Below are 25,435 nucleotides of genomic sequence, written 5' to 3'. Positions count from 1 at the left end.
GGGTTCTGGCTAGAAATAAGTGGATAATTTATGGACTTAGGTTCACTACAAATCCGTGCCTAAGTTAAACCAAACCTCATTGCTGTCTTCTGTGAGCTTCTTATCAGATTTCTTGTAGCAGTTGTTTCAGAGATTTGCCACATATCTCAAGTCTCAGTTTTATTTCCATCACCCTCATTTTTTTCTAGATGATTCACTCTGTCTCTTACTTCAGAGGAAAAAGGGGCCATATCCTTATCTTATCTCCTCTCAACCTTAGAAATAGTCTGTTACTTTTCCTGCTTCAGCCTTTGTTGCTTTCAGAGTACCTCAATTTCTTATTTCCTTTCTCAGAAGGAAAAAAAAGTCACTTACTTTTTGTTCTTTATTGCAAGTCTTTCTCTTCAGAATCTTAAGTTTCTACTTCTAATTAAGCCATCCTCAGACTTTTTCCAAATCAGTCTTTTTGAAATGTCATTTTTCATATGTCCTTCCAGGTTAGAAAACTCAAAGAATGAGCTCTCCATTGTCCATACCATAGGACAAACATCAGTTTTATCCCTGACTTTCAAGGTCATCTATAATCTAGCCTCATGCCAATATTCCAGATAGCTCTCTGTCTCCCTCTCCCTGCTTCCTTCTCCATCCCTCTCTTTTTTTACAAATATCAGTGAGATACTATTCTTGTTTGTTTCATTAAATATTCAGCTTAAATCCTGGTTTTCCTGACAATCCTTAGGACTAAGATAAACTTCTTTTGCATTTTTCTGGACTGTTCATTTGACATTCGTAGATGTTTCTCTGTATGGTTATTCATTTATTTACGTACAGGCTCGTTTTATCAGCTAAATTGCAAACCATTATGGCCAAGAATATTTTTTCATAATTCCTTGAAGACAAGGAACCCTGAATGTTACACATAATTTTTTTGAAGATAGATTTAAATGCTCCTGGTTTCTTTACTGCTAGTCTGTTTCCTATTTGTTGTTACTGAAATTATTTTTTAAACTTATTTTGCTGAATGGCAGCAGAAGTGGTACAGATTCTAGTTTTTGCCATTGATGCCCAAGGCTATTTGTTGAACAACAAGTGGATGTCTGAAACATAAATTTCTGCCAGCAATGACCCAAATATGCAGAAAAGACCAAGAGTAAGAAACAAGAAAATACCTGTTCAGCAAGTTTAAATAATACCCTTTCTTAGAATAGATTCTATTTCTGTGTAGTTCACTCAGCATTTCTGTTAACATTTAAAAGTACCTATTGATTATAGTAAATTTCCTTGGAATAGAGATACAGTTTTAAATTACAGATAAACTGGTTCCCCCAAAATGAAGAACAAATGAGTTTGTCTAAGAGTTTAAACTGAAAGAAAATGTCTATTTCGTATTTTTGTATACATTTCGTAAGAAACATAACATTTGACAAGAATCAGTAACTTTTATTTATACAGATATTTTCTTTGTCTTGATGGACCTACCAATATATCTTCATTATGAACTTCATTTTGTTGAATAAAAATCTGTATGGTATTCAAAAGGTATGCCTCATACTCTGCTTAGGTACTTGAGATATACTGAGATAATCAGATACGAATCTGGCCCTTAAAAAAAAAGTATATTCTAGTAGGATAGATAAGACATGTCTGGATATAATTATAATACAAGATTTAAAGTGTTAATATAAGATTTAAAGTATTATGTGCCATTGGAAGTTGCAGATAAGCTACTGGGAACTGAAAGACTAGAAACATTGCTTTCAGCTCCAAGAGTCAAAAAGAGATTGTGGATAAAATGTCATTTGAATGGAGTTGGGAAAATTAAGTTGGATTTGACAGGAATGTAAGTTAGAACAGGCTAACACACACTATGTTATGCTACACACACACAAAAAAAAAATCCCCAATTTTTAGTGAACTAGCACAAGTTGATTTCTCATATAAGTAACATGTCAATACAGATTGGAAGAGCAGCTGTGTTCATCATAGTCACATGGGAACCCAAGCTGATGGCAGGCTTACTTCAACATATGTGGCCCAAGGCACTGTAGCAGGAAATATGACAAATTGCAGAATGGCTTTTAAAATCATATCTGGACATGGACACATTTCACTCCAGCTTACATTCCACAAACTACACAGTTAAAACCTAACTTGAAGAAGTCAGGGAGGTATAATGCTATCATGTGCTACTGTACTTCAAAGGCCTTTCTAATATTTGAAGAGCATAAATGGAGAAAAGTGTGTGTGTACAATTTGTATGGAGGAAAACTGCATAATAATTTGAAAAGTAATATTTGTACTAATAATAGTTGCTATTTTTTTCTTTTTGATTTTTTTAATAGACTATTTTTAGAGTAGTTTTAGGTTTACAGAAAAATTGAGTAGAAAGTAGACAGTTTCCCTTATGCCTCCTCATTCTCACCCCCACTCTTACAATATATAAAACTTTAAAACTATATAGTTTCCTCTGTTATTAACATCTTGCATTAGTGTGGTAAATTTGTTATAATTAATGAGCCAATATTTATACATTATTGCTAACTAAAGTCCATAGTTTACCCTAGTATTCATTTTTGTGTGTTGTATGTTCTATGGGTTTTGAAAAATGAATGATGACATATAACCATTACAGTATCATATAGGATAGTTTCACTGCCCTAAAAATCCCCTGTATTCCACCTATCTCTCCCTCTCTCTCTCTGCCTCTGAATTCCTGGCAGTCACAGATCCTTTTGCTGTCTCCAGTTTTACCTTTTCCAGAATGTCATACAGTTGGAGTTATATAGTATATAGCCTCTTCACATTGGCTTCTTTCACTTAGTAATATACATTTATGTTTTATCCATGTTTTTTCATGGCCTGATAGTTCATTTCTTTCTTCTTTTTAATTTACTTATTTATTTTTACATTTTAGGTTCACAGCAAAATTTAGTAGACAGTACAGAGTTTCCATATAACTTCTGTCCCCACAGATGCACAACCTCCCCAACTTGGGACATCCTTCACCTAACTGGTACATTTGCTACCATCAATGAACCTACACTGACACATCACTATCACCCCCAGTCTGTAGTTTACATTATGGTTCACTCTGGTGGTGGTCTTTCTGTGGGTTTTGACATACATACAGTGAATTGCATCCATCATTACAATATCATGCAGAATAGTTTCATTGCCCTAAAAAGCCAATGTATTCCACTTGTTTACCCCCACTTCCCTTCCCCAGACCTCTGACAACCACAGATCTTTCACTGTTTCCATAATTTTGCCTTTTTCAGAATGTCATATAGTTGGAATCATACAGTATGTTTGGATGTACAGTTGATTTATCCATTCATCTATTGAAGGTGAGAGAGAAAGTGTGTGTACAATTAGTTTGTTGTGTATACAACAATCTTTCCAAATTTCAGCAACTATGAATAAAGCTGCTATAAACATACATGTACAAATTTCTATGTGGACATGAATGAATTTTAACTCATTTGGGAAAAATCAAGGAACTTGATTACTGGATCATATGGTAAAAATATGTTTAGTTTTGTAAGAAGCTGCCAAACTGCTTCCCAAAATTAACTGTACCATTTTGCGTTCCCACTGGTAATAAATGAGTTTTTGTTGCTCCACATCCTTCCCAGCATTTAGTGTTGTTGGTGTTTTGACTTTTAGCAATTCTAATAGATGTGTAGTAATACCTCATTATTGTTTTAATTTGCCTTTCCCTTATGGCATATGATGTTGAACATCTTTTTTTTTTCTCCTTTATTTTTTATTTTTTTATTGAGGTATAGTTGATATACAATATTACATGTGTCAAGTGTACAACATAGTGATTCACAATTTTTAAAGACCATGCTCCATGTACAGTTATTATAAAATATTGGCTATATTCCCTGTGCTGTACAATATATCCTTGTCAGCTGCCTTTATTTTTTTTTACATTTTTTATTGATTTATAATTATTTTACAATGTTGTGTCAAATTCCAGTGTTCAGCACAATTTTTCAGTCATTCATGGACATATACACACTCATTGTCACATTTTTTTCTCTGTGAGTTATCATAACATTTTGTGTATATTTCCTTGTGCTATACAGTGTAATCTTGTTTATCTATTCTACAATTTTTAAATCCCAGTCTATCCCTTCCCACCCTCCACCCTTGAACATCTTTTTATATGCTTGTTTTCCACCTATATATCTTCTTCGGTGAGCTCTCTCTTCAGATCTTTTGCCTATTTCTTAATTTGGTTGTTTGCATCTTATTGTTGAATTTTAAGAGTTCTTTTACATTTTGGATGCCTGTCTTTTGTCAGATCGGATAATAATCTGATTTCTGTATCTTTCAGTTTGTTTTTATTTTGTTTGTTCATTTGTTGTTTTTTTTTAAGATTCCACATGTGAGTGAAATCATACAGCATTTGTCTTTCTCCATCTGATTTATTTCACTTAGCATAATACTTTCAGCGTCCATCAATGTTGTCACAAATGGCAGGATTTTGTTCTTTTTTATGGTTAAGTAGTACTCCATTGTGTATACCACATCTTCTTTATCCATTCAACCACTGTTAGACACTTAAGTTGTTTGCATATCAGAAGTTTTAATTTTAATGAAGTTTAACTTAATCATTTTCTCTTACGGATAGTGATTTTGGTGTTGTATCTAAAAAGTCATGGTCAAACCCATAGTCATCTAGATCTTGTTTCTTCTAGGAGTTTTATAGTTTTGCGTTTCACATTTAGGTTTCTAAATAATTTTGAGTTAATTTTTGTGAAAAGTTTAAGATCTGTGTATAGATTCTTTTTTTCACATGGGTGTCTAAGTGTTCCAATGCCATTGTTAATATTTAAAAGTCAGTTACTTTCTTACAACCAGCCATGAAAATTGAAATTGGAAATTTAAAACACAATACCAATTTCACGAGCACCAAAAACAAAAAAAATCAAATGCTTATGTATAAATCTAACAAAATATGTACAAGATCCATATGAGGAAAACTACAGAATTATAGTAAAAGAAATCAAAATCAAATGGAGAAATATTCCATGTACATAGATAGGAAGATTCAATACCATCAAGATGACAGTTCTTTCCAACATCAACTATAAATTCACTGCCATCCCAATCAAAATCCCAGCAAGTTATTTTGTTGATGTTGACAAACTGATCTAAAGTTTACATGGAAAAACATAAGTCCCTGAATAGCTAACACAATGTTGAAGAAGAACAAATTTGGAGGTCTGAAACTATCTGGCTTCAAGACTTTCTATAAAGCTACAGTAATCAAGACAGTGTGGTATTGGCAAAATATATTAGACATAGATCAGTGGAACAGAATAGACAGGCCAGAAATAGACCCACGTATATATAAATCAACTGATTGTTGGCAAAGCAGTAAAGGCAATTCAATGGAGAAAATGTATTCTTTTCAGCTAATATGTTTTTAATGCAAACCAAATGGTTATAAGGGTAGACTGAGACCATATCATGAAGGGTTGTACATATTATATCTTGAATTTGAAGCCACTGAAGGTCTATTTGGTGCCCTTTGGAGGACATTAGGGATCAGAAGAAGAGGAGAAACCGTTTAGACCAGTGATTCACAAACTTTTTTATTGAGAGATTTATTTTATATAGTTTGTTATATATAACTAAAAGATTTCATGAAATAAAGGCTTGCTGGTAATTGTTCTTTTTAGATTAAAAAATGCTGACCAGTCTTCACTAAATTGATTTCACTATCACTTACAGGGTTAAATAATTTAAATAATCTAGTCAAGATGCTTTATTTCACAGTTAAGGGGAAGTGAGACTCAAAGTAACCTCCAGTTAATCTCAGGGTTCCACAGTTAGTTAATGGTAGAGCTATGACCTGGTTAGTGCTAGTTAGTGTTCTTTCTACTGTCATTTATTAATCTGTCATTCAGCACTTCAGAAAGCATTTTATATTATCATTAAATCTACTCAGTGACTAAAAACAAGTTCAGTGCTAAAATATAGACGTCTAAAATCATTTTGCAAAATCACAAGTAAATTCAAACTGCAGAAGGGTACACAGTGATTGATTAGGTCGAGTAACACGGTCTTGTAAGCAAACTTCGTCAAAAGACTGAAAGCTTTCTTGTGTTATATGTGTGTTATGTGAGTACTTGCACATAAACATGCTCATTTGTTCATTGTCACTGGAACTCTTCCTTCACTTGACATACCCTTCTAAGCCATACTCGGTGCCCCTGTACTCTTAGTCAAATAATCTCTTTTCTCCTTTAAGAATAGGTGTTGAATCACATTGTCTAGGTAACTGTGTAAACTTGAGCAAGTGACTTAATGTCTCTGTGCCTCATTTCCTCACTTTAAAATGGAGAGAGTAACAAATAATACCTACTTTTTAGGGCTTTTTTTTCTTTGTTCTTTTTTCTGTGGTTTAGAGTCTGGTAACAGTGACAGTGCACCTGACTAGTATGAAATTCACTTTTCTATTTAGTTGCACAGGAAAAAGAAATGAAATGGTTTTCACTAAAGGTGAAATTTATGATTATGTCTAGTACTTCTGAAACACTGAAAATAACACATCCATTGTGTTTTTTTTTCTTTATTTGAGGACCACTTAAAATTATTTTAATAGAATATTGACTTTAACCATATTTCTTTAATACTCTGTAAAATTTAAGTTTAATCAAGTGTTAATTTTTTGTATATTTTTCACAGTATAGAAATGCCTTTTCTTCCTTTGAAACTCCAACTTTTTTAAGGAGCAAGAATTTCTTGCATTGGCAATGTTAAATGTAACTTTAGCTTTCAATTCATTGCTGCAGTTACGTTTCCAGAGCCTGCTGTAAGAGATAAACCCATTGCAAATGAAGACAGCATTCATTTCCTTTCTCCTCAGGCCACACAGAATTGATTGAGGTAATAAAATGACAGCACTTTGTAATATACTGAAGGCTCTTTAATTCGAAAACCAGTTCCAACCTGATTCAGAGCTTGTTTAAAGCTAATTTATAGCTTGCATAATTTTCAGCTGGCTGACCAAGGTAAAGGATGATATATGAAAACTGATAAAGAATTAACTTATGATACATTCAGACCTGTCTTGTTACAGTCAACTGGTATTAAAAAACAGGTTGGGGAGGAACGGCAGAAGAAATAATCAGTAAGCATTTGCTTCACATAAGTAACACTGTTGACTACAGTTTAAATTTCCTGTCATCTTATTTCAAACCTAGTTTCTTGTCCTTTCTTTGTAAAAATCTGTTCTATTTTCATTTCTCATCACATATTAAGATCAGTGTGAGGCTGAGTACAGTGAACAGCTGTTGTGACTTCCACAGTTGCCAGATCTATTGTATGCCATGGGTGCAGTGCTGCTGCTAAATAGCTGTCTGTAGGCATTTTAATTACAGATCATCTTTGTCAAGGTGCAGGCTGAATGGAGTTAGAGCTCTTCATATTTATTTGGGGTGAAAAACCAGGATTAGGCTTTTTGCCTTTGTGGGCTGTTTTTAATCTCTTTATTCTAGCATATTTATTCATTTTTGACCCACATATAAAACAACTACCATAGTAAAGTATTCTGTACTTTACTGAAGCCAGATTTTCAGAAATTTCATGTCAGCATTCACAAGTAAAAAAATGGATTACATTTTCTTTTTTAATGTTTGAATCTTTTGTGTGGTTATTACTTTTTTCCTTGAGGGGAAAAAAAGCAGTGAGGATGGGTATATCTTTTGCTATATTCTATTATTATAGGATCCTAGGAAGTTTTGAAAACTTTCAGAAGTGCATTTACCATTTTTAACAATGTGTATCACACTTAGTACACTGCAAATGTTTTGGATGTCTAAGCTAAAAAATCAATAAATATATATGAATATAAGGTTACATATATAAAACTGAGAAATTCTGTTGTTTCTTCAGTGAAATTTGTCTAGATATCTGATTAGGTATTAAGATGAAAAGATTGTGGTTTAATTATGTTCATGGTAAATGGTCATAATTTTAATTACTTTTTTGAAAGTTATATGCACATATGCTTATTGTAGAATAATATACAAAGATGAAAATAAACCAAGGAAATAACTACTGCTAACATTTTGTTGTATTTTTCTATGTGTATTTTTTAAAATCTTCCCATATGACATATGCTGTGCATTCTCATTTGGGGGCAATATCACTCCAAGAGGGCAAATACTGGTTCTTGCAGGGATGAAAAACCAAAATTGATTGGTTTGTGACCCTCCACAGCTTAACCTTTTCTGATAAAATCTTATTTTTACTATTGTTATCTCAAGTTTTTTATATTCTTTTTCATTTTAGTCTATTATAAGATATTGAATATAGTTCCCTGTGCTGTACAGTGGGATCTTGTTGTTTATCTATTTTATATATAGTAGTTAGTACCTGCAGTCCTGAACTCCCAGTTTATCCCTCCTTCCCCCTGCCCCATAACCATGTTTGTTTTCTAAGTCTGAGTCTGTTTCTGTTTTGTGTCATTTTTTGATTCCATGTGTAACTGATATCATATGGTATTTTTCTTTCTCTTTCTGAGTTATTTCACTTATGATGACATTCTCCAGGTCCATCCGTATTGCTGCAAATGGCATTATTCTATTCTTTTTATGGCTGAGTAGTATTCCATTATACACACACACACCCCCACAGCTTCTTTATGCAGTCATCTGTTGATGGATATTTAGGTTGCTTCCATGTGTTAGCTATTGTAAATAGTGTTGCTATGAACATTGGGGTGCATGTATCTTTGTGAATTAGAGTTTCCTCCAGATACATGCTCAAGAGAGGGACTGCTGGATCATGTGATAAGTCTATTTTTAGTTTTTTAAAGGAATCTCCATACTGTTTTTCATAATGGCTGCACCAGACTACATTCCCACCAGAGTAAGAGGGTCACCTTTTCTCCACACTCTCTCCAGCATTTATCGTTTGTGGGCATTTTAATGTTCGCCATTATGATCAGTATAAGGTGACACCTCACTGTAGTTCTGATTTGTATTTCTTTGATAATTAGCAATATTGAGCATTTAAAAAATTTTTTTTTAATTCTTATTTTTTACTGAAGTGTAGTTGATTTACAATGTTAGTTTCTGCAAGGCAATCAGTTATACATAAATATATTTTTTTTTCAGATTCTCTTCCATATATTGAGTATTTTTTCATGTCCCTATTGGCCATTTGTATGTGTTCATTGGAGAAATGTTTGTTTAGGTCTTCTGCCTATATTTGGATTAGGTTGTTATTTTGTTCTTGTTATTGAATTATATGAGCTGTTTGTATATTCTGGAAATTAGGCCCTTGTCAGCTGCATCATTTGCAAATATTTTCTCCCATTCTGTAGGTTGTCTTTTTATTTTGTTTATAATTCCCTTTCTATGCAGAAGCTTGTAAGTTTAATTAGGTCCCATTTGCTTATTTTTGCTTTTATTTCTATTGCCTGGATAAACTGCCCTAGGAGAACATTGCTAAGATTTATGTCAGAGAATGTTTTGCCTGTGTTTTCTTCTAAGAGGTTACTAATTAAGGTAACTAATTGTCACACTCTTATGAGCTTCGTCTTGGGAAGAAATTAAAGACAGAGAAATCATCAGCCTTTGGTTTGAAACCAAATTTAAAGGATTTTATGAAGTTGTATTATATTTAAATGAAGAATGTATCTATTTTAAACTAACCCTAAAGTATAGGTAATTTTAAATGTTAAAAGGCAAATGTCTGAGAAAGACAAGCATTTAGCTTTGTTTCCAAAAGAAATGGAAAATAAATTACAAAAAATGAAAAATATGACAACTCATGGTACCTTTTAAAGTACAAAAGGTATAGTAAATGTTTCTAGAATTGATTAAAGTAAAAATTTCCATAGGATATGACTTAACATACTATTGCTAATAATGTACTAATTCATCATTGTGATCAGCAAGTCCATATAATAATGGCATTGACTTCTAGATTCCTATCTGCATGTGGGGATGACCTGGCCTCTGAGGCCCCTATACACATGCATATACTTGATTCAACACATACTTTTGTACACCAGCCTTCTCATACTCCTCCACACACCCCTACTTACATCTCTACAGATGTTCCTGCACACAGCTCTACACACACCCCCTACATAGCCCTTTACAAGACCTCACCATACACACAGCCTATACATATATCTACACACTCAACACTAAAACAAAACTTACTTTCTTATTCTTATTGTGTGTGATGTAACCTTTTTTTTCCAATTAAATTTCACTTCTAAAACAACTCGCTAAACTCACTGAACCCACATTCTATCTAGACTAGAGCATGCATGTTGTTATAGTACCTCCTGACTGATATACAGGCCTATGTTTTTGCTAGGTGTCTAAGCATATGAATACAGATTCAGAAGCAAATATAAATAATCTAAGAGGAGGTAATATTTTGCTTACATTCTTAATTTTGTGTAGAGATTTTTCAAGTTCTTGTGATTGTTCATTGTTCAACAGCGATGAGCTATAGATTTATAAATTTTTTAACCATACAATGGACAAACTACAATTCTACATAAAGTATTTAAAGAAACTAGAAATTCAAACAAAGAGCTTTAAGTAATAGAATTTGAAAGAGGTTCATATAATAAGATTGATGTTTCTATACTTTATGATAAAATGAAGGGCTTTGTGCCAGTAAAATGGTTGCAAATTTTGCCATTATCTGAAATTGTTCCCATGTGGTTACTGACAAAGAAGAAAGTTTAATTCCTGAGAAACGTCTTTGATATACATTCAGTCTTGTATAAATGTCAAGAAGCCAATACTATTTTCTGTTATGTTTACTATCTGTGTGTTAACCTCTTTCTTTAATATGTCAGTTTTTATAAAATTGAAATTAAGTGACATATGTCTGAGGAGCATCAGGTTTGCAGTCAGACAGACCTGGATTTGAACATCTACTCCTCTACTTGGTAGCTTTGGCACCCTGTGTGAATTCCTTAACCCTTCTGGGTTTCTATTTCCTCATCAATAAAGTAAAGGTAATTATGTGAAGGCATATTCTGAATATCAGAGAACAGCATATGTAGAATGCCTAGCATAATGACTGGCCTGTTGAGTTCTCTGTAAACGGTAACACGCACCACCAGGATTAGTAGAAGTAGTAGTAGAAGTAGTAGTATATCTCATGTTATTTTTAATCTAGATTTGTGAGCAAAACCAAACTATTTTGTTACATGTATGTTTGATTTTTCATAGTCAAAGGGATAAAAGATGCCTAAAAACTTACAGAAGCTCTTTATATAATTGTTGAAAAAGATTGCTTGAGAAAAACAGGATCATGTATAAATTTGATTATAGACTTATAACCTATGGTTCCTAGGTTAATATGGAATCATATATGGAAATAATACTATTTCACACTTTTTTCAACAGAGGATTATATGAATACTGTATATTCTAAGCATCTCAATTTTTAATTCAGGCTTTTATTATAGAATTTTATATGATATTAAATTATTGCTAATGAGAGGTCAGTAGATACTGCAGATGTGGTCAGACTTACCTGAACAAGTTATGTCTCCCTTAAAAATTCAGTTTGTTAGAATTATCAAGCATTTACCTAAGGAGAGAATTGGTTTCTCAGTTATTTGACAGAAATACCAGTTTTACCTTGAGTGTTATTCCTAATGGTTTACTTCTCATTCATTTAAAATAGTGTACTCTTAGAATTTAAATCTAGAAGTGACTTTATAAAGTTATAGATCAACTGGTCAAATTCTTTTAGACTTCTTTTTTCTCAGGGTTATCTCTAGTTAAGAAATCTGGAGTTCCAGAAGATTTGTGAATGATTTGTGGAAGACCCATGATAAATAGTAGGGCCCAGATAAGGACTTTGACTTTGTCTCCGAGTCCATTGATCTTTCCCCTATGGAGTACTGATGTCCAGTGCTCATTTATGTACATGTGTAGTTAAATCTCTTACATGGCCTATATAATTCTCAAATATTATTTCCATGATTATCTAATTGGGCTTATTGTTTGGCATATATAGACAGAAATACTTTGTCATTTTGATATAAAATAAGTTACTTTAAAATCTTCCTTGCATTGTGTTATATAATAGTCTGAATTTCATCAAGAGCATAATGGGATATATGGTTCCCACAAGGAAATTTAATCTACACACAAATTTCATTCTTTGAAATTATCAGCTTCGTTTTGCATCAGTGTAGCATGTGAATCTCTGGTTATAGGTATTTCTGTGTTTCATTTTTTAAAACTAGTTTCAAATTGTTTCTAGCACCTATAAACTTTTATACTTATGTCACTTTATTAGTGATATCACTGTTCCTACTTGATACTTCCTTCTCCTTACCACATAGTCTCCCAAAACTTAAAACTACTTTTTCATGAAAGAAAAAAAAATACTAGCATATTTTCCTCAAATTATCAGACTATAAGAATTCTCTGCCTGCAGAATTTCAGGTGACTGCCTTTTGAATATCTAGAAATAAGAAGTGGCAAAGTAAAGGAACAATTTACTTAAACAAGTAGCTTCACTTTATTGTTTTTACATTAGGATTTCTTAAACTTTTTTTTGTGTGTCTGTGTGTGGTGGGGAGGAGGTTGGTTTGTTACTACAGATGCTTCTCAACTAAAGCAGTTTTATTGAGTTTTCTCCAAAGTATGCTACAGACCACATGTTAAATTTATTATGAATGCAAAATAATGATCTTCAAACACATATTTTCCCAAACACATAGAATTACAGGTTTTTAAAATTTTTCCAGTAACCTTACATATCCTCAAATTTAAAGCCAGTAGAAATGCTAGATGCCCTTTTCTGTTCCTATGGGGATACGCATAGCAATTATTCACTGCTCCATAATGGATCATTTTTATCTACATCTTGTGTCTGTTTTGTTTATATAGAATAAATATTTATGTTTTCTCATTTTTCTGAACTAAGCGATATAGATAAAATAGGTTTGAAGTATCCACTATAATTCATTGCTTGAAAAGGAAGGCCTGATATTGATACTGTCTGGAAGAGAAACTATCTAAATCATTTCAGCAGCAAGCTTATAACCAAGATAACAACGGCATTTTCCTTCTTGAAAATGTATCTTCCATATATTAAAGTAAGAAAATGTATCTTCCATATATTAAAGTAAAGTTGTTTATTAAAAATAGCATGACAAGTTTAACCTATCATCACAAACCTAGCTTAAAGAAGATTCTGTTATGTTTGATAGGGAAAAAGTAGCTGTAAGGTTTTTAGGCACATATCCTATACTGCTCTGTTCTATACTGTTCTTTCCTGCTCATACACATAGCCCTGTACTTTAGTACTGGTTACATTTTTTGTAGTTAAATATTTGTCTAGGACAGGAATGATCTATACATTCCTTGATCTGTATTACTTAAAAATTAGGAATTAGAAGGTTTTAGTTATGTTGGAAATACTTGAGATGCTTTGGGAATTCAGATTTACATTCTTGACTTTGACTTGATATATTTCCTTTTCCTAATGAAAACAACATTTTATTGAACTCCCTTTTTCCTCCAAAATTGGCACTGTTTATAAAAAAATAAGTGAAAGAGTGTAAAATATTATGTACGTCCCGATTACAACTTAGTTCTCTTAGTCTTTCCCAACTCACTTCTACCATTTTTGAATGCCCAGCAGGAGTCATTCCTAATTACTGTCTTTTGTTTATTTCCCTTATGTACCTGTCAGCCTATCCTGACTCAGAACCATATTGTTCTTCTTTCCATCCCCACTGCTATGACAGTCCTCCAGGCCACCGTCATTTCTCATTTATACTCATGCAGTTGTCTTCTGCCTTATTTCCCTGTTTTCATTCTTACCTATAACCTCTACCCTTCTTTCTCTAGTGCAGCCAGTAATAATAAGCTTAAAGCTCAAAATCAAATCGTATTACTAATAGTAAACCCTCCAGTGGCCTCTCACTACAAACGGAGTAACCAGTACAGCCTACACAGGCAACATTTCATCTCATGCCAGATACGCTGGTGTTCATCCCGCCAAGCTCATCTGTACTGTGGGGCCCTTGCCTTTGTTCCTGCTGCCTGGACAGTTTCTTCCTACAGATGATCATTCATCTCAGCCTGAACGTTACCTTTTTAGTAGAGGAACTTCCCTGACTACTTTGTCTGACGAAAGCTGTGCTCCCACACACTGTATTCTTTCCCTTTATTTTTCTACTACATCAAAATATGTTATCTATCATAAAGTGAAGCCTGGAATAAAGCTTTCTGAGGGCTCTCTATGGGTCAGGACCTGTACTGCTCCTCACATTTTGTTTCATTCAGTACCTTTAGCCATCAGTAATAGTTACTACCATTTTATAGAGGGAGAAAATGGGGTCCAGAAAGGATAAGTGTTTTTTTTTTCAAGGTTGCATAGCTTTGAGTAGTGTGTGTATCAAAGTTAGGATTTGAATCTAGGCTTGTCAGTCACCACAAAGCCCAAGTTTCCTCCACTACACAATTGCATAGAAGAAAATATTCAGTACACCTAAAGTAACCATCCATAGGCATTATGTAATGCTAGACCCAGTACTGTCTCCCTTTCCATGACATTTCCCACTCCTATTTTTCCCCGCTCTTATTGGGTGTCAACTGACTGAACCTTCTCACTGTTCCCTCTGCCTGGAGTGCCCATCCCTCCATTCCTTACCTGACCTGCCCCTTCTTATCCTTTAGGGCTCAGCGTATTTGTCATTTTCAAGAAGTTGAGGGGGCTTCTATGAAACTTCTTCATTCTTCTATTAAAAGTTTCATAGCACTATACTTTTCTTTCATTAACCGTATCATAATTGCAGATACATACTTGTGTAATCAGTTGTTTTAGTCACAGATTACAAGTTCCGTACGGCTAGGACTGTGTCTGTGTTATATATCACAGCTCTTTTTCAGTTCCTATTATAATACCTGACACACAGTTGATAACCAGGGTGGGATACACAGGTGGCTTGCATAGCTCTCTCAATGTTTTTTCCAAATTGGATATTTTAAAATGTCATTGTAGGAAAATTTTTTTCTAATATTCCATAGTAGCTTAGATCATGGACTATTAGGAAATACATTATACTTATAGAATAACTAATTGGTCACAGAAAAGGTTGGTTAAATAAATTTTCTGGCAAGCTTTGTAAGTGATTTGGTACTTGCAGAGCAGCTTACCTTTTTGAATAATTGAAGGACCATATCAATGCATGATTTTAATTGTGGTAACAGTTTAAAGCAAACAATTTAAAATACTGAATCTTATTCTTAAAAAAGCAAAATAAGTGATAATCTGTAATTAAAGATATAAAAATGTGGCTATTATATTTGACACTTATAATGAAATACCACTATTAGAGAAATTTTTATGTGAAATTTTCTAAAGTAGAATTTTTAATTCTTCTTGAAGCAAAATCAACTTTTCTTTCATCCATGAAAGATTAATATGCCGTAGGAAATGTGTTAACTTGGACATCTAATGAGCTATTAATTTACAATAAAACTGTTAAGATTAATGGGTTCACTCTGGGGAAAACAGCATTCAACTTGAAATAGAGATATTTGAAGCAACTTCATCTGTTCACTTGGGAGTAAGGTTTTTAAAATTCATTTTCTAAACATAAGTTTATTTTTGAAAGATATAATCCTTTGATACTGAGTTTATCTTAAGAAAAGAGCTGTCAATGTAAGTTACGTTGAAAAGTATGTATTTTAAAGATTCACAGTATTAATCTTTGAGCATGAAGGAGGGTGTGGTGTTTTGGTACCATAGCCCAACTCTAGAATATTAATCACTAAAAAAACAATTCTACTTATGTATTGTCATGGTTTAGTTTTCTTCTCTTCACATTTTTATGCTTGATATACTTTATACTTTCTCCATCATACTGTAATTATATGCCTGCCTGTCTGCACATTGGAACATGGGATCCTGTAGGCCACAAGACATTTCATTCATCTTTGTTATTTCCAACACTTTGCCCAAGTGTCTGACATACAATCGTTGTTCAATAAATTGTTGCAGGAGGAACAATGGAAGGATTTGGGGAATAGAATTTACTTCAAGAGTTAAGATTATCTTTATGAGACAAAACGTTTAATAAGAGTCAAGGGACAAAATGTATTTCAGACTCTTCTAAAGTGGGACTATTTTACCATAACAGTTGAATCTGGTTCTAATGATTCTTAAACTTTATGAATCCCCAAAACATGACAATAGATTTCTTGTGTGAAACATAACTCAGTATTACTGAATGACTGTATGATTTTACTACCAAGCAGTAAATACTAATTTATACTATGGACTCTGTAATAAGCTGTTCACATCGCGGAAATGTCAAAACTTTGCTATAACTAATTACCTCTGCATACTGTGTTGACAGGAAACTTTATAATGTTTAAAACCAGAGTATACTTATTTCTGCATCATCTAACAAAGAGGTTTGTCTGTTTGCTTGTCTGTTTTTACTTTTTGGGTTGAGATAACTTCAGATTTTAAAAGAGTTGGTTAAGTTGTATGGAGAGTATGAAACTCCCAGCTTCTCCTTGTGTTAACTTCTGATGTAACACAATTTCTTGGCTGTGGAACTATAATTTGACTGGTAAGCTCACACATCTCAAACATTTTTAGACATCATTTTTGCTTCATTTTAATGTGATAGAATTTTTTAAACTCCTGGGAATTTAAACCTGTGTGTGTATATTTAGCACACACACAAAAATAATAAATGTAGAAATGTCTCTTCTCCTTGAGTACCTGTGGGAAAAGTAGTTTATACATATTGTCTATAAATATTAGCACATTTGAGATTTTTGAAACATTACATTTAGTGAATAGTAGATGATTTATGCAAAACTATTTTCTGAAAAGCCTCTTTAAATATTATATCTTAGAACAGTATAAACTTTTAATTCATATACATTGGACATGTGCTGTTCTCTCTCATTTGAAAATATGTTGGCCTATTATAGAATTTGAGGGTTTTTTAGTTTTTTTCTGTGATCAGTGCTGACTATACACTTAACTTCAAAAGCAGATAGTATCTTTTTTCTTTATTTTATTGAGATATAATTGTGACTTACAGCACTGTATAAATTTAAGGTATATAGCATGATGATATGATTTACATACATCATGAAGTGATTATCAGAATGGGTTTAGTGAACATCTGTCATCTCATATAGGCAAAAAATTAAAGAAATAGAAAAAATTTTTCTTCTTGTGGTGAGAACTCTTAGGATTTATTCTCAATAACTTTCATATATAATATAATCAGTACTAATTACCTTCATCATGTTGTACATTACATCCCTAATATTTATTTATCTTATAGCTGGAAGTTTGTACCTTTTGACTGCCTTCATCCAATTCCCTCTTCACTCCCTCCCCAACCCCTTCCCTGCCTCTGGTAACCACATATCTCATCTTTTTCTATGAGTTTGTTTTAGGAATATAATTGACCTGCAACATTGTTAGTTCCTGTTACACAGCACAGTGTTTCACTATTTCTGTATATTTCAAACAAATCACCATTGTAAGCCTAGTTGCATGTGTCACCATACAAAGATAATACATAGTTATTGACTGTGGTCACCACACTGTCCATTTCATTGAAAGCACATAATATCTTTTAAACCAAAATTTTATAAATGAAGGTAAGTTATCAGGATAGGGGCCTCTAATGTTAATTTCTAACATACACTTCTAGGCTTGTCTTGTCTTCTAGACACTGGAAGTCTACTAGAGAAGGAAATTTTGTTTACCTTTAAGAACATAAGCTCCGCACGGGTTATCAAACACACGCACCATACAAGAACTCATCTGTCAGAGAGGAAAAGAGTATGTTGGTACTCTTAGCCCCAGCAGTTTTGCACCATGTCTTAAACATATTTTAAATACCTAAAATGTACATTATAAAAGTTGTGCTTTTTTCATATTTGTGGGAAGATAGAAGCTTATAGAATTAGGTTTATGATTAAGAGTTTACCCTAACTCACACTTACCATCCATCATTCATTTTCTTTCTTTTTTCCTGCCTGTTCTGCCCGATTCTCACCTTCCACTAACTGATCTTTATTTCCTTTACTATAAATATGTCCTAGCAGATGGCGGTACCAACCCTTAAGGCCTTTCTTTCCAGGTCAGAGAGATTCCCTCTTGATCTCAAATCATACATGGGAAATCCAGGATGATTGTTAACTGACTCATTTCTGTGCTGCCAAGAGCCACCACAAAGAAGTAAAAAGTAACAGGAGGAATTAAAGACTTTCCACTTGATCTGCTCCAGAATCACAAACTAGAGAGATAAATATGACTGCTCAATAAATGAAACAGAGTTATTCATAGAGTCTCATACATGAAATTAGAAATCTGTCTTACTTCCTATTAAAATAAAGGACATAGTTTTATAATACTAAATAATGGGAGGTTTTGTTTGAATCACTTTGATTCACTAGCTTTTGTTTGAATCACTAAGTAGAGAAAAAGGTAGGAATTTATAAAATAACTCCATTTTGTTTAATGACATATACGTTTGGGTTAGGTTTACTAAGAACCTCCTACGTTACTTTAACTTTACAATATAGCCCTAGACTTTCTAATTAAATATGCGACTTCTGTCATAAGGAAAAAAACCTCTTACGCTTTTTACAGTAAATTTAATTAAGCATTTCTTGTAAATTCATTTCAGTATCTATCATGGCCCACTAAAGTTGGAATTCAGTTGTAAAATGGTATATTAATTGCTTTTTGTATTAAATGAAATAAGAATTTCAAATATGCAAAGTCAGGAAATTTAATTGTGATCTTCAATTGCTTATTCAATGCATTGGAAAACTGCATGCAGAAGTACAGAAGAAAGGGCCAAAGGTTGTTAAATGTAGCACATCACACACATTTTGCACTTTACTTAATGATCCAAGTGTTTATTACTATGAAGTAAATGCACCATTTAAAGAATTATAGTGGAATTGTAAAACGTTAAAAACTCTAATTAATTTTATTCTGACACATGCAGCATGCTCATTTTGCCTAAAACATTTTTATTATCGTCAGTATTTCTCCAGTTATTAAGATAAATTTTTTCCTCATTGTGCAACACTAGCATATTTTCAGTATTGAAAGCACAATCGTAAATGCTGTTGAGAGTTGTATCTATTATATGTTTTAAATGAATAAAAGAGTAATTTTTAACCACACATTGAAACAGTATATTTTATGTTGCTTTTCTACACTTGTTCTGTAACTAACAGAACAGGTTAAATGTGTCTTCTTATTTTTCACCTGAAGCTATGTATATACTACATGTTAAAAGGACTATTATTAAAGCATACATACCATTTTGACTGCTGATGTGAATCCAATCACATTAACTCTTCCTTCTCTGACTAGCTAAAGGAATATTTAAAATCTAAAGAAAATATCATAATAGAAATATTTTAAGTTTGTGCTTAGCTGTACCTTTTCACTTTATTTTACTGTTGCACCACCATGTGTCTTTGTATGCTGTGAACAGCAAGCTAAGTAAAAACAACTGACCTCATTCTCTTAGAAAACATAGGTCCCATTATACTTGCTTATCTGGAAATAAAGCTTATGTTTTCTGATTGTGAAAGGAATCCATGCTCACAGAAATGCAGGAAAATACATGGAAGCACAGAAAAGAGAATAAAAATAACATCACCTTTATGAACACTTGAGGTACTTAAGAAAGAATTTAAAGTAGAACAATGGCAAGCGAATAACTTATTTTAGATGTGTGTTTCCAGTATAGAGGCTACAGCGACCTTCCATTTTTTTCCACTTAAAATCTTTGGGCATACATCACACTGTCATTTTAGAAAACTTTCATTAAGTAGTTGTTTCTATTTTGTTTTCTCAATCTTTCTATTTTGAAATAATTTTAAAATGACAGATAAATTGTAAAAATAGTACAGACAGTTCCCATTTGCCCTTAATCCAGCTTCCTGTAGTGGTGTTATCTTCTATAATCAAAATAAATTACTGAAACCAGGAAATTAACATCAAGACAATACTTCTAACTACTACATAAACAATACTCAAATTTTGCAAGTTTTCCCACTAATGTCCTTTTTGTGGTCCAGGATTGCACACTGCATTTAGTCATCATGTCCCCTTCGTCTCCTCCAGTCTGTGACGGTCCAAGCTTTGTCCTGTCTTTCACAATCTTGACACTTTTGAAGACTACTATTCAATTATTTTATAGAGTGCTTATCTGATGTTTTCTCATAATTAGATTGAGGTCCATGCATTATTGGGAAGGACGCCACAGACCAGAATTGATATGCCCTTTTTAGTGCACCTTATCAAAGGGTTAATGCTAATATATATTACTGGTAATGTTAACCTTCATCACTGGTTACAGTAGTGTTTGACAGAATTCTCCACTATAAAGGTATCCATAAACTCACCTTAAAAGATTCAAAGAAATAATGGGGAAAGTTTGTTCCTTTGTATAATCCTGCCTTCAAAAGAAATCATTTAAAACTTGGCAATCTAGAGGGTAAATACTGAGACATCTGTACTCATAGACTACATGTAATTTGAGTCCAAAGATTACCTGAGCAGTAGAAATTCCTGCTGTTAAAATAATTGGTCTCTGTTTGGAGTTGGTTTCCTCAAGAGAAAGGAAAAGCAAGATACATAGGTTTTATTAATTGACATCAATTCTTTGAGCTATTATGAGAAGTCAGTCAAATTTGTAAATAAGGGAAAATAGCCCTCTCTTCCAGATTGATACTGCAAGCTGAACAGCATTTAAACAAAATCTTGCAGACTTTATTTAGTGGTAAAAGGGATTTAGTTTAGATTAAAATGGCAGTGCTTTTACTTATTTCTCTGTTAGAATAACTCTTTTAGTCTCATGTTGCCACCTGGAGCATCAGTCCATAATTACATGGTCCATGTGTGCCTCAAAATTACCATTCTCCTCACTACAACAATGCCATCAGTGTAAAAAGAGCAGGAAGGCCAAGGAACCACCTTCAGCTATTTGGCATTATCAGTGTTACTGTTATGTGGGTGTGTATTCTTGAAATTCCTTGTGTAACTAGCAGGTGCAAGGGTGCTATAATCCTCGTGTTTTCTGGAGTATGAATTAACAAGCTTAAACATTAAGAGGTAAACCTGTCTACTCTCCACTAACCCCAAAGGGCACATTTTCTTACTGGCTGCTTCACAACACTTCATGAAACAAATGTCAAACTTGTCAGGGCTGTCAGTAAGAAAATGATCCATGTAGCAAGGGTCTTCTTTCACTGGGAAACAAACAGATGTCTTATCTCAGCAAAGCTGAGTGACAAAAACCTGCTATCTATCAGAAGAAATACTTGCCTGACTTTAATATCCAGTAGTGAAGAAATACTTCGGTAAAAAAAGCTTCCTTTCTTTGCAGTTTCATTCATTATGCAGTCATTTGTGAATGATACTTGATTTGCTGCCTGGGCTATTTTAATTAATTGTATTTATCTTGAACTGCTTATAAATAGCTCTTATAAAAATTGACCTGTAATACTAGAAACACAAATTACCACTTTCAAAAACAAAAGTAAAAACAACAACAAAAAAGAAAAGTAAAAACAAAGCAACCTCTAAAATCCTTTCTGGAGCTTTATTATATCTAATTATCTAATTCTAATGCTTTTATTTACAGTGATTAAAATCTATTACTTTTTTTTTTATTATTTTGATGATATTACATTAATAGCAATTATGATGCGGTGGACTCTAGCAATTGGGATTAAGTCCTTTCTCCACCCGTCCATAATCCTTTTCTGTATTCAGATCACAGCTATTCTTTTACAAAGGAAGAGAGAGATTGTATCTTCTTACTTACACAAATAGTTTAAAGGCATAGAAAGGCAAGATATTTTAAGACATTTTCTCTTAAAGAAAGAAAAGCATGGAACACTTTTGCACCTGTTCGGAACTGGAGGCAGTGTTAGAAAAGACACGTATTTATTAACTACTTTATTACTAAGAAAAATTCAACAACAAAAAGACTAGCATTCTATTAAGAATGTTAAGTATGAAAGTAAATACTATGGATACTTTCTAGTCCTCAAGGTCATCAGGGAAAACTAGATAGCCAAGCCTGTTAAACCAGTAAGTCTTACTGCCATGGGAACTCAGTAGACTGTACACATAATAAAAACTCCATTCTTTTCCAAAAATTAGTGAATATGAGCTTGATAATGGTAATTTTGGCTCATGTTGCTTAAACATTTTTGTTTATTCCTGTTTTCAGTACACTACTAGTAAATTTAGATTGCCAGAAGTGTGACTACTGGATAAGGAAGGATTGTTTCACTATTACACATAGTTCAAGAAACATTTATTAAACTCCAACTACATACTAAATGTGCCCTTTTAGATGGTAGGAATATAAGACAAAGAAGATAAAGCCCTGCCTTGAGGAACATACAGACAAATTCAGTGCTGTCTAACAAAAACTTCTTCCCATCTTTACCTGCTGACATTCTCTGTCAGTTTTTCACCTGAAGAAGACAGTGGAAAGTATGGAGTAGGATTTGCTTTTTATTAGGTTGTAATTAAAATATAATCTCAAGAAACTTGTCTTAATGTGGAAACTACCTGTTCACTAACAGATTTTCAAGAGTCAATTGAACATAATATCTCTATTTAGTAGAGACACATTGGAAAAAATTAAGCAACATGCAGTAGCTATTATGTTTAGAAAAATACTAAAATTACATCACCAAAATTGATATTCAGAACCCTATCCCTTGTATCCCACATTATCTGTAATGATTCAGGTTGGTTGATATTATTGATAATTTCTCTACTTTCCTGGTGTTGAGAAAGTCTAAATCACAGGTGCTGGTGAAATTTAGAGAGAGAGAGAGACAATGTATATAAAGGAAGCTTTCTCTATCTTAATGTTTATGGGCAAGGGTATGGCTCTTCATGGAAAACAAATATATATACCTTGACTTGCATTTACTTAATAAAGTCAATTTACTAAGCAAAGCTCAACAATTATCTAATTGAATTGAATTTGTTTTTATAAGATACAGAGATACAGAATGATGTGTTTGGTGATACTGATTTTACTGTTGTCTAGAGATACTTAAGAAATTGCTACTCATACTATCATTAACTCAGTAATAAGAGTTAGTGCTTTTTACTTCAGTTAAAAAAAAGATGAAAGGTCTTACTTGATAAATCAGAAATATTAGGAAAGCAAGACAGTTTTGTACTTCGGTGTTGTTAAAGGAACATACATGATGAGATGGGTTACAAAATGTAAGATGAAATATTCTTCCAGACCCTCGTTTTTAATACTTTGAAGGTTGCTGTTTACTATTGAATATGAGATGCACTTCATTCCTATGGAAGCAGACATTATGATGTCAATTTATTTACTCATATTACACAGGAACCTGCTGTGAATTATAAGGCCACCACTTAGAATCGAAACTGTAGAAAGATGTAAGCATTCTATCACCTGACATGCCCATTTCAGAGTTTCCTATTTTAGAGCTGACTCATCTTCAGATAACATACGGTAGTACAAGTCACTGGAAAATTGGCAGACCTGTCAAGAAAGTATGCTGTATGAGACAAAAATGCCATGATGGAGCACATATAGTGTCCAGAAGTTAAATTTACTGGGGGTTTTTTAATCAAATAAGTAAAAATATCTGATCGACCTCCTAAAAATGACACTTTTTAGTGGCAGGTGTTTACAAAAGTAATTTTTAGGTCATTGATAAAGTAACTTGCTTTTAAAAACATATCATTTTATGTTTTTAGTCTACGGGTAGTATAAAACAGCACCCATTGTAAATATTTAAATGTTACATAATTTTGCCATTTTGTTTTTATAGCCTTTCCCCTAGGATTACTAGAGTCACAATAGCTAATTCTTCAGAGAAACGGAGTTTAAATGTATTTAGTATAGATAATAAAATGCCCTAAGGTTTATATTTTAATGTTTTCTAAATTTTATTTCACAGGAAGATGAAAATGAAGCAGAAAGAAAAAACATATCTCAGGATCTCAGCATGGAACAGAAAAATCCAAAGAAATAAAGGATTTTCTGTAGTGTTTTGAAAAGTTTGCAACTTCATAATAGCAGATACAATTTCTAATTGTAAAGTGTTAAATTGTAAAATCTAATTTGCAAAATGTTCTCAATAAAGTTGTTGAAAATGAAATAGGAGCTTGCATTTGGAATTTGTTTTTAGAGCAAATTAAACTTTCATACAAAAATTAGGCCTTTAAAATTTTTGTTAATTCTTTACTGAAATTTGAGAATAGAGACAGAATTTTCTCTTATCTGTAAGCCAAATGTTAACACATGGTGGATGACGTAAAAAAAACTCTGAAAGTCTTTTTCCCCCTTACAAGTCTCTGCTGCCTTCTTCAGGGACCTTAACAGAATTCCAATTATGCGTATAAAGGAAAACCAACATAGTTCAAAAATGAACAGGGAATGTGTGCATGAGAAAACACTGAAAAACCAACCAGTGCCACAAGATGAAACACCGTTTTCTGATTTCTTCAACTTAATGCGCCACATAATACTCTAGGACTTTAGGTAAAGGCTAAAAAGGAATGATAATTTAACATTCTCTGGGGCAGAAGTAATACCATGACTCTGAACTCACCATATTTACTAAGGACGTAGTGTGTGCTGGGCTCTACACACTTCTCCTGGACATTTCAAGAACAGTTCCCCATCTGTGTTTCTTTGGCTTAGGAGTTATCTAAAATTCCTTCCATCCCTATCTTTATCAGAGTTCTCAGTGACCAGCCATTTTACTTGCCCTGGTTCTAATTCCTAAGCTACCATTTGCCAACTTTAGCAGGAGCAACAAATCTACTTGCTGTTTGCAGATGTCTTTGTTTGATTATTTAAAGCAGAGTTTCTTACAGTGAGAAGCAGAATGCTGGAAGGCTTCTGAGAGAATGCCAGCATACACTTCTTCCCTGTGAGGACAGAATCTGTGTACTCACCCTGGAGCCACGGCTTTATCACAAGCATTTGACGAGCACAATAAAGGTGTGACAGTGGGACAGACTGGCAGCTGCGACACAGTGGGCTGAAATGAGAAAAACTGCAAGTAAGCAAGATAGAAAATCCGTTGATGTGTAGCCTCCAATAACGTAACCATGGACATCAGGAGAACAGCTATATCCCACAGACTGAACTCCCTCGATGAATTCTGAAGCAAACTTCGAGCCAAAGAAAAGCCTGAAAAGGTATGTCGGAGTCTGAAGAGGGCCTTTGCAATAAGCAAACACAAAGATTATTTTGACTTTTTTCCTATTTCTTTCTCTTTTTAGAGTAGATACTAGTCTATTTCAGAATATCCATATTCATTTAGATTGGAATGACATTAGTAGAATCACTTTTGAAGAGAAATAATACACAATTCATATCATCACTAACATCTATTACATTTAT

At 33.2% G+C, this 25,435-nt stretch overlaps 1 protein-coding gene and 1 long non-coding RNA gene across 7 annotated transcripts in view; one reads left to right on the top strand and one right to left on the bottom strand.

Annotated features, from left to right (window-relative positions):
* PHF14 (PHD finger protein 14) overlaps positions 1–24,182 on the top strand; it is a 139,350-nt gene extending 115,168 nt beyond the window's left edge. For 2 of the 3 annotated variants that reach the window (XM_032483935.1, XM_032483936.1), the window contains one exon: positions 23,982–24,182. In XM_032483935.1, coding sequence (XP_032339826.1) covers positions 23,982–24,056 — 75 coding nt within the window. In that variant the 3' untranslated portion in view covers positions 24,057–24,182. Of the gene's footprint in view, positions 1–6,791; positions 6,831–23,981 lie in introns of those variants that run through there. The other variant, XM_032483937.1, reaches the window with a different exon arrangement.
* The window catches only part of LOC116664956, a 104,354-nt gene that overhangs the window by 39,311 nt on the left and 39,608 nt on the right, over positions 1–25,435 (bottom strand). For 2 of the 4 annotated variants that reach the window (XR_004321515.1, XR_004321516.1), the window contains exons 2-4: positions 24,985–25,070; positions 17,748–17,805; positions 11,515–11,571 (exon numbers count right to left, since the gene is read on the bottom strand). This is a non-coding gene — a long non-coding RNA (uncharacterized LOC116664956). Of the gene's footprint in view, positions 1–11,514; positions 11,572–17,337; positions 17,806–19,320; positions 19,394–24,984; positions 25,071–25,435 lie in introns of those variants that run through there. The other 2 variants (XR_004321518.1, XR_004321514.1) reach the window with 2 other exon arrangements.

Source organism: Camelus ferus, chromosome 7 (assembly GCF_009834535.1).
Source record: "Camelus ferus isolate YT-003-E chromosome 7, BCGSAC_Cfer_1.0, whole genome shotgun sequence".
In the NCBI taxonomy this organism is placed as follows: domain Eukaryota; kingdom Metazoa; phylum Chordata; class Mammalia; order Artiodactyla; family Camelidae; genus Camelus; species Camelus ferus.
This window is presented reverse-complemented; position numbering and strand designations above follow the sequence as displayed.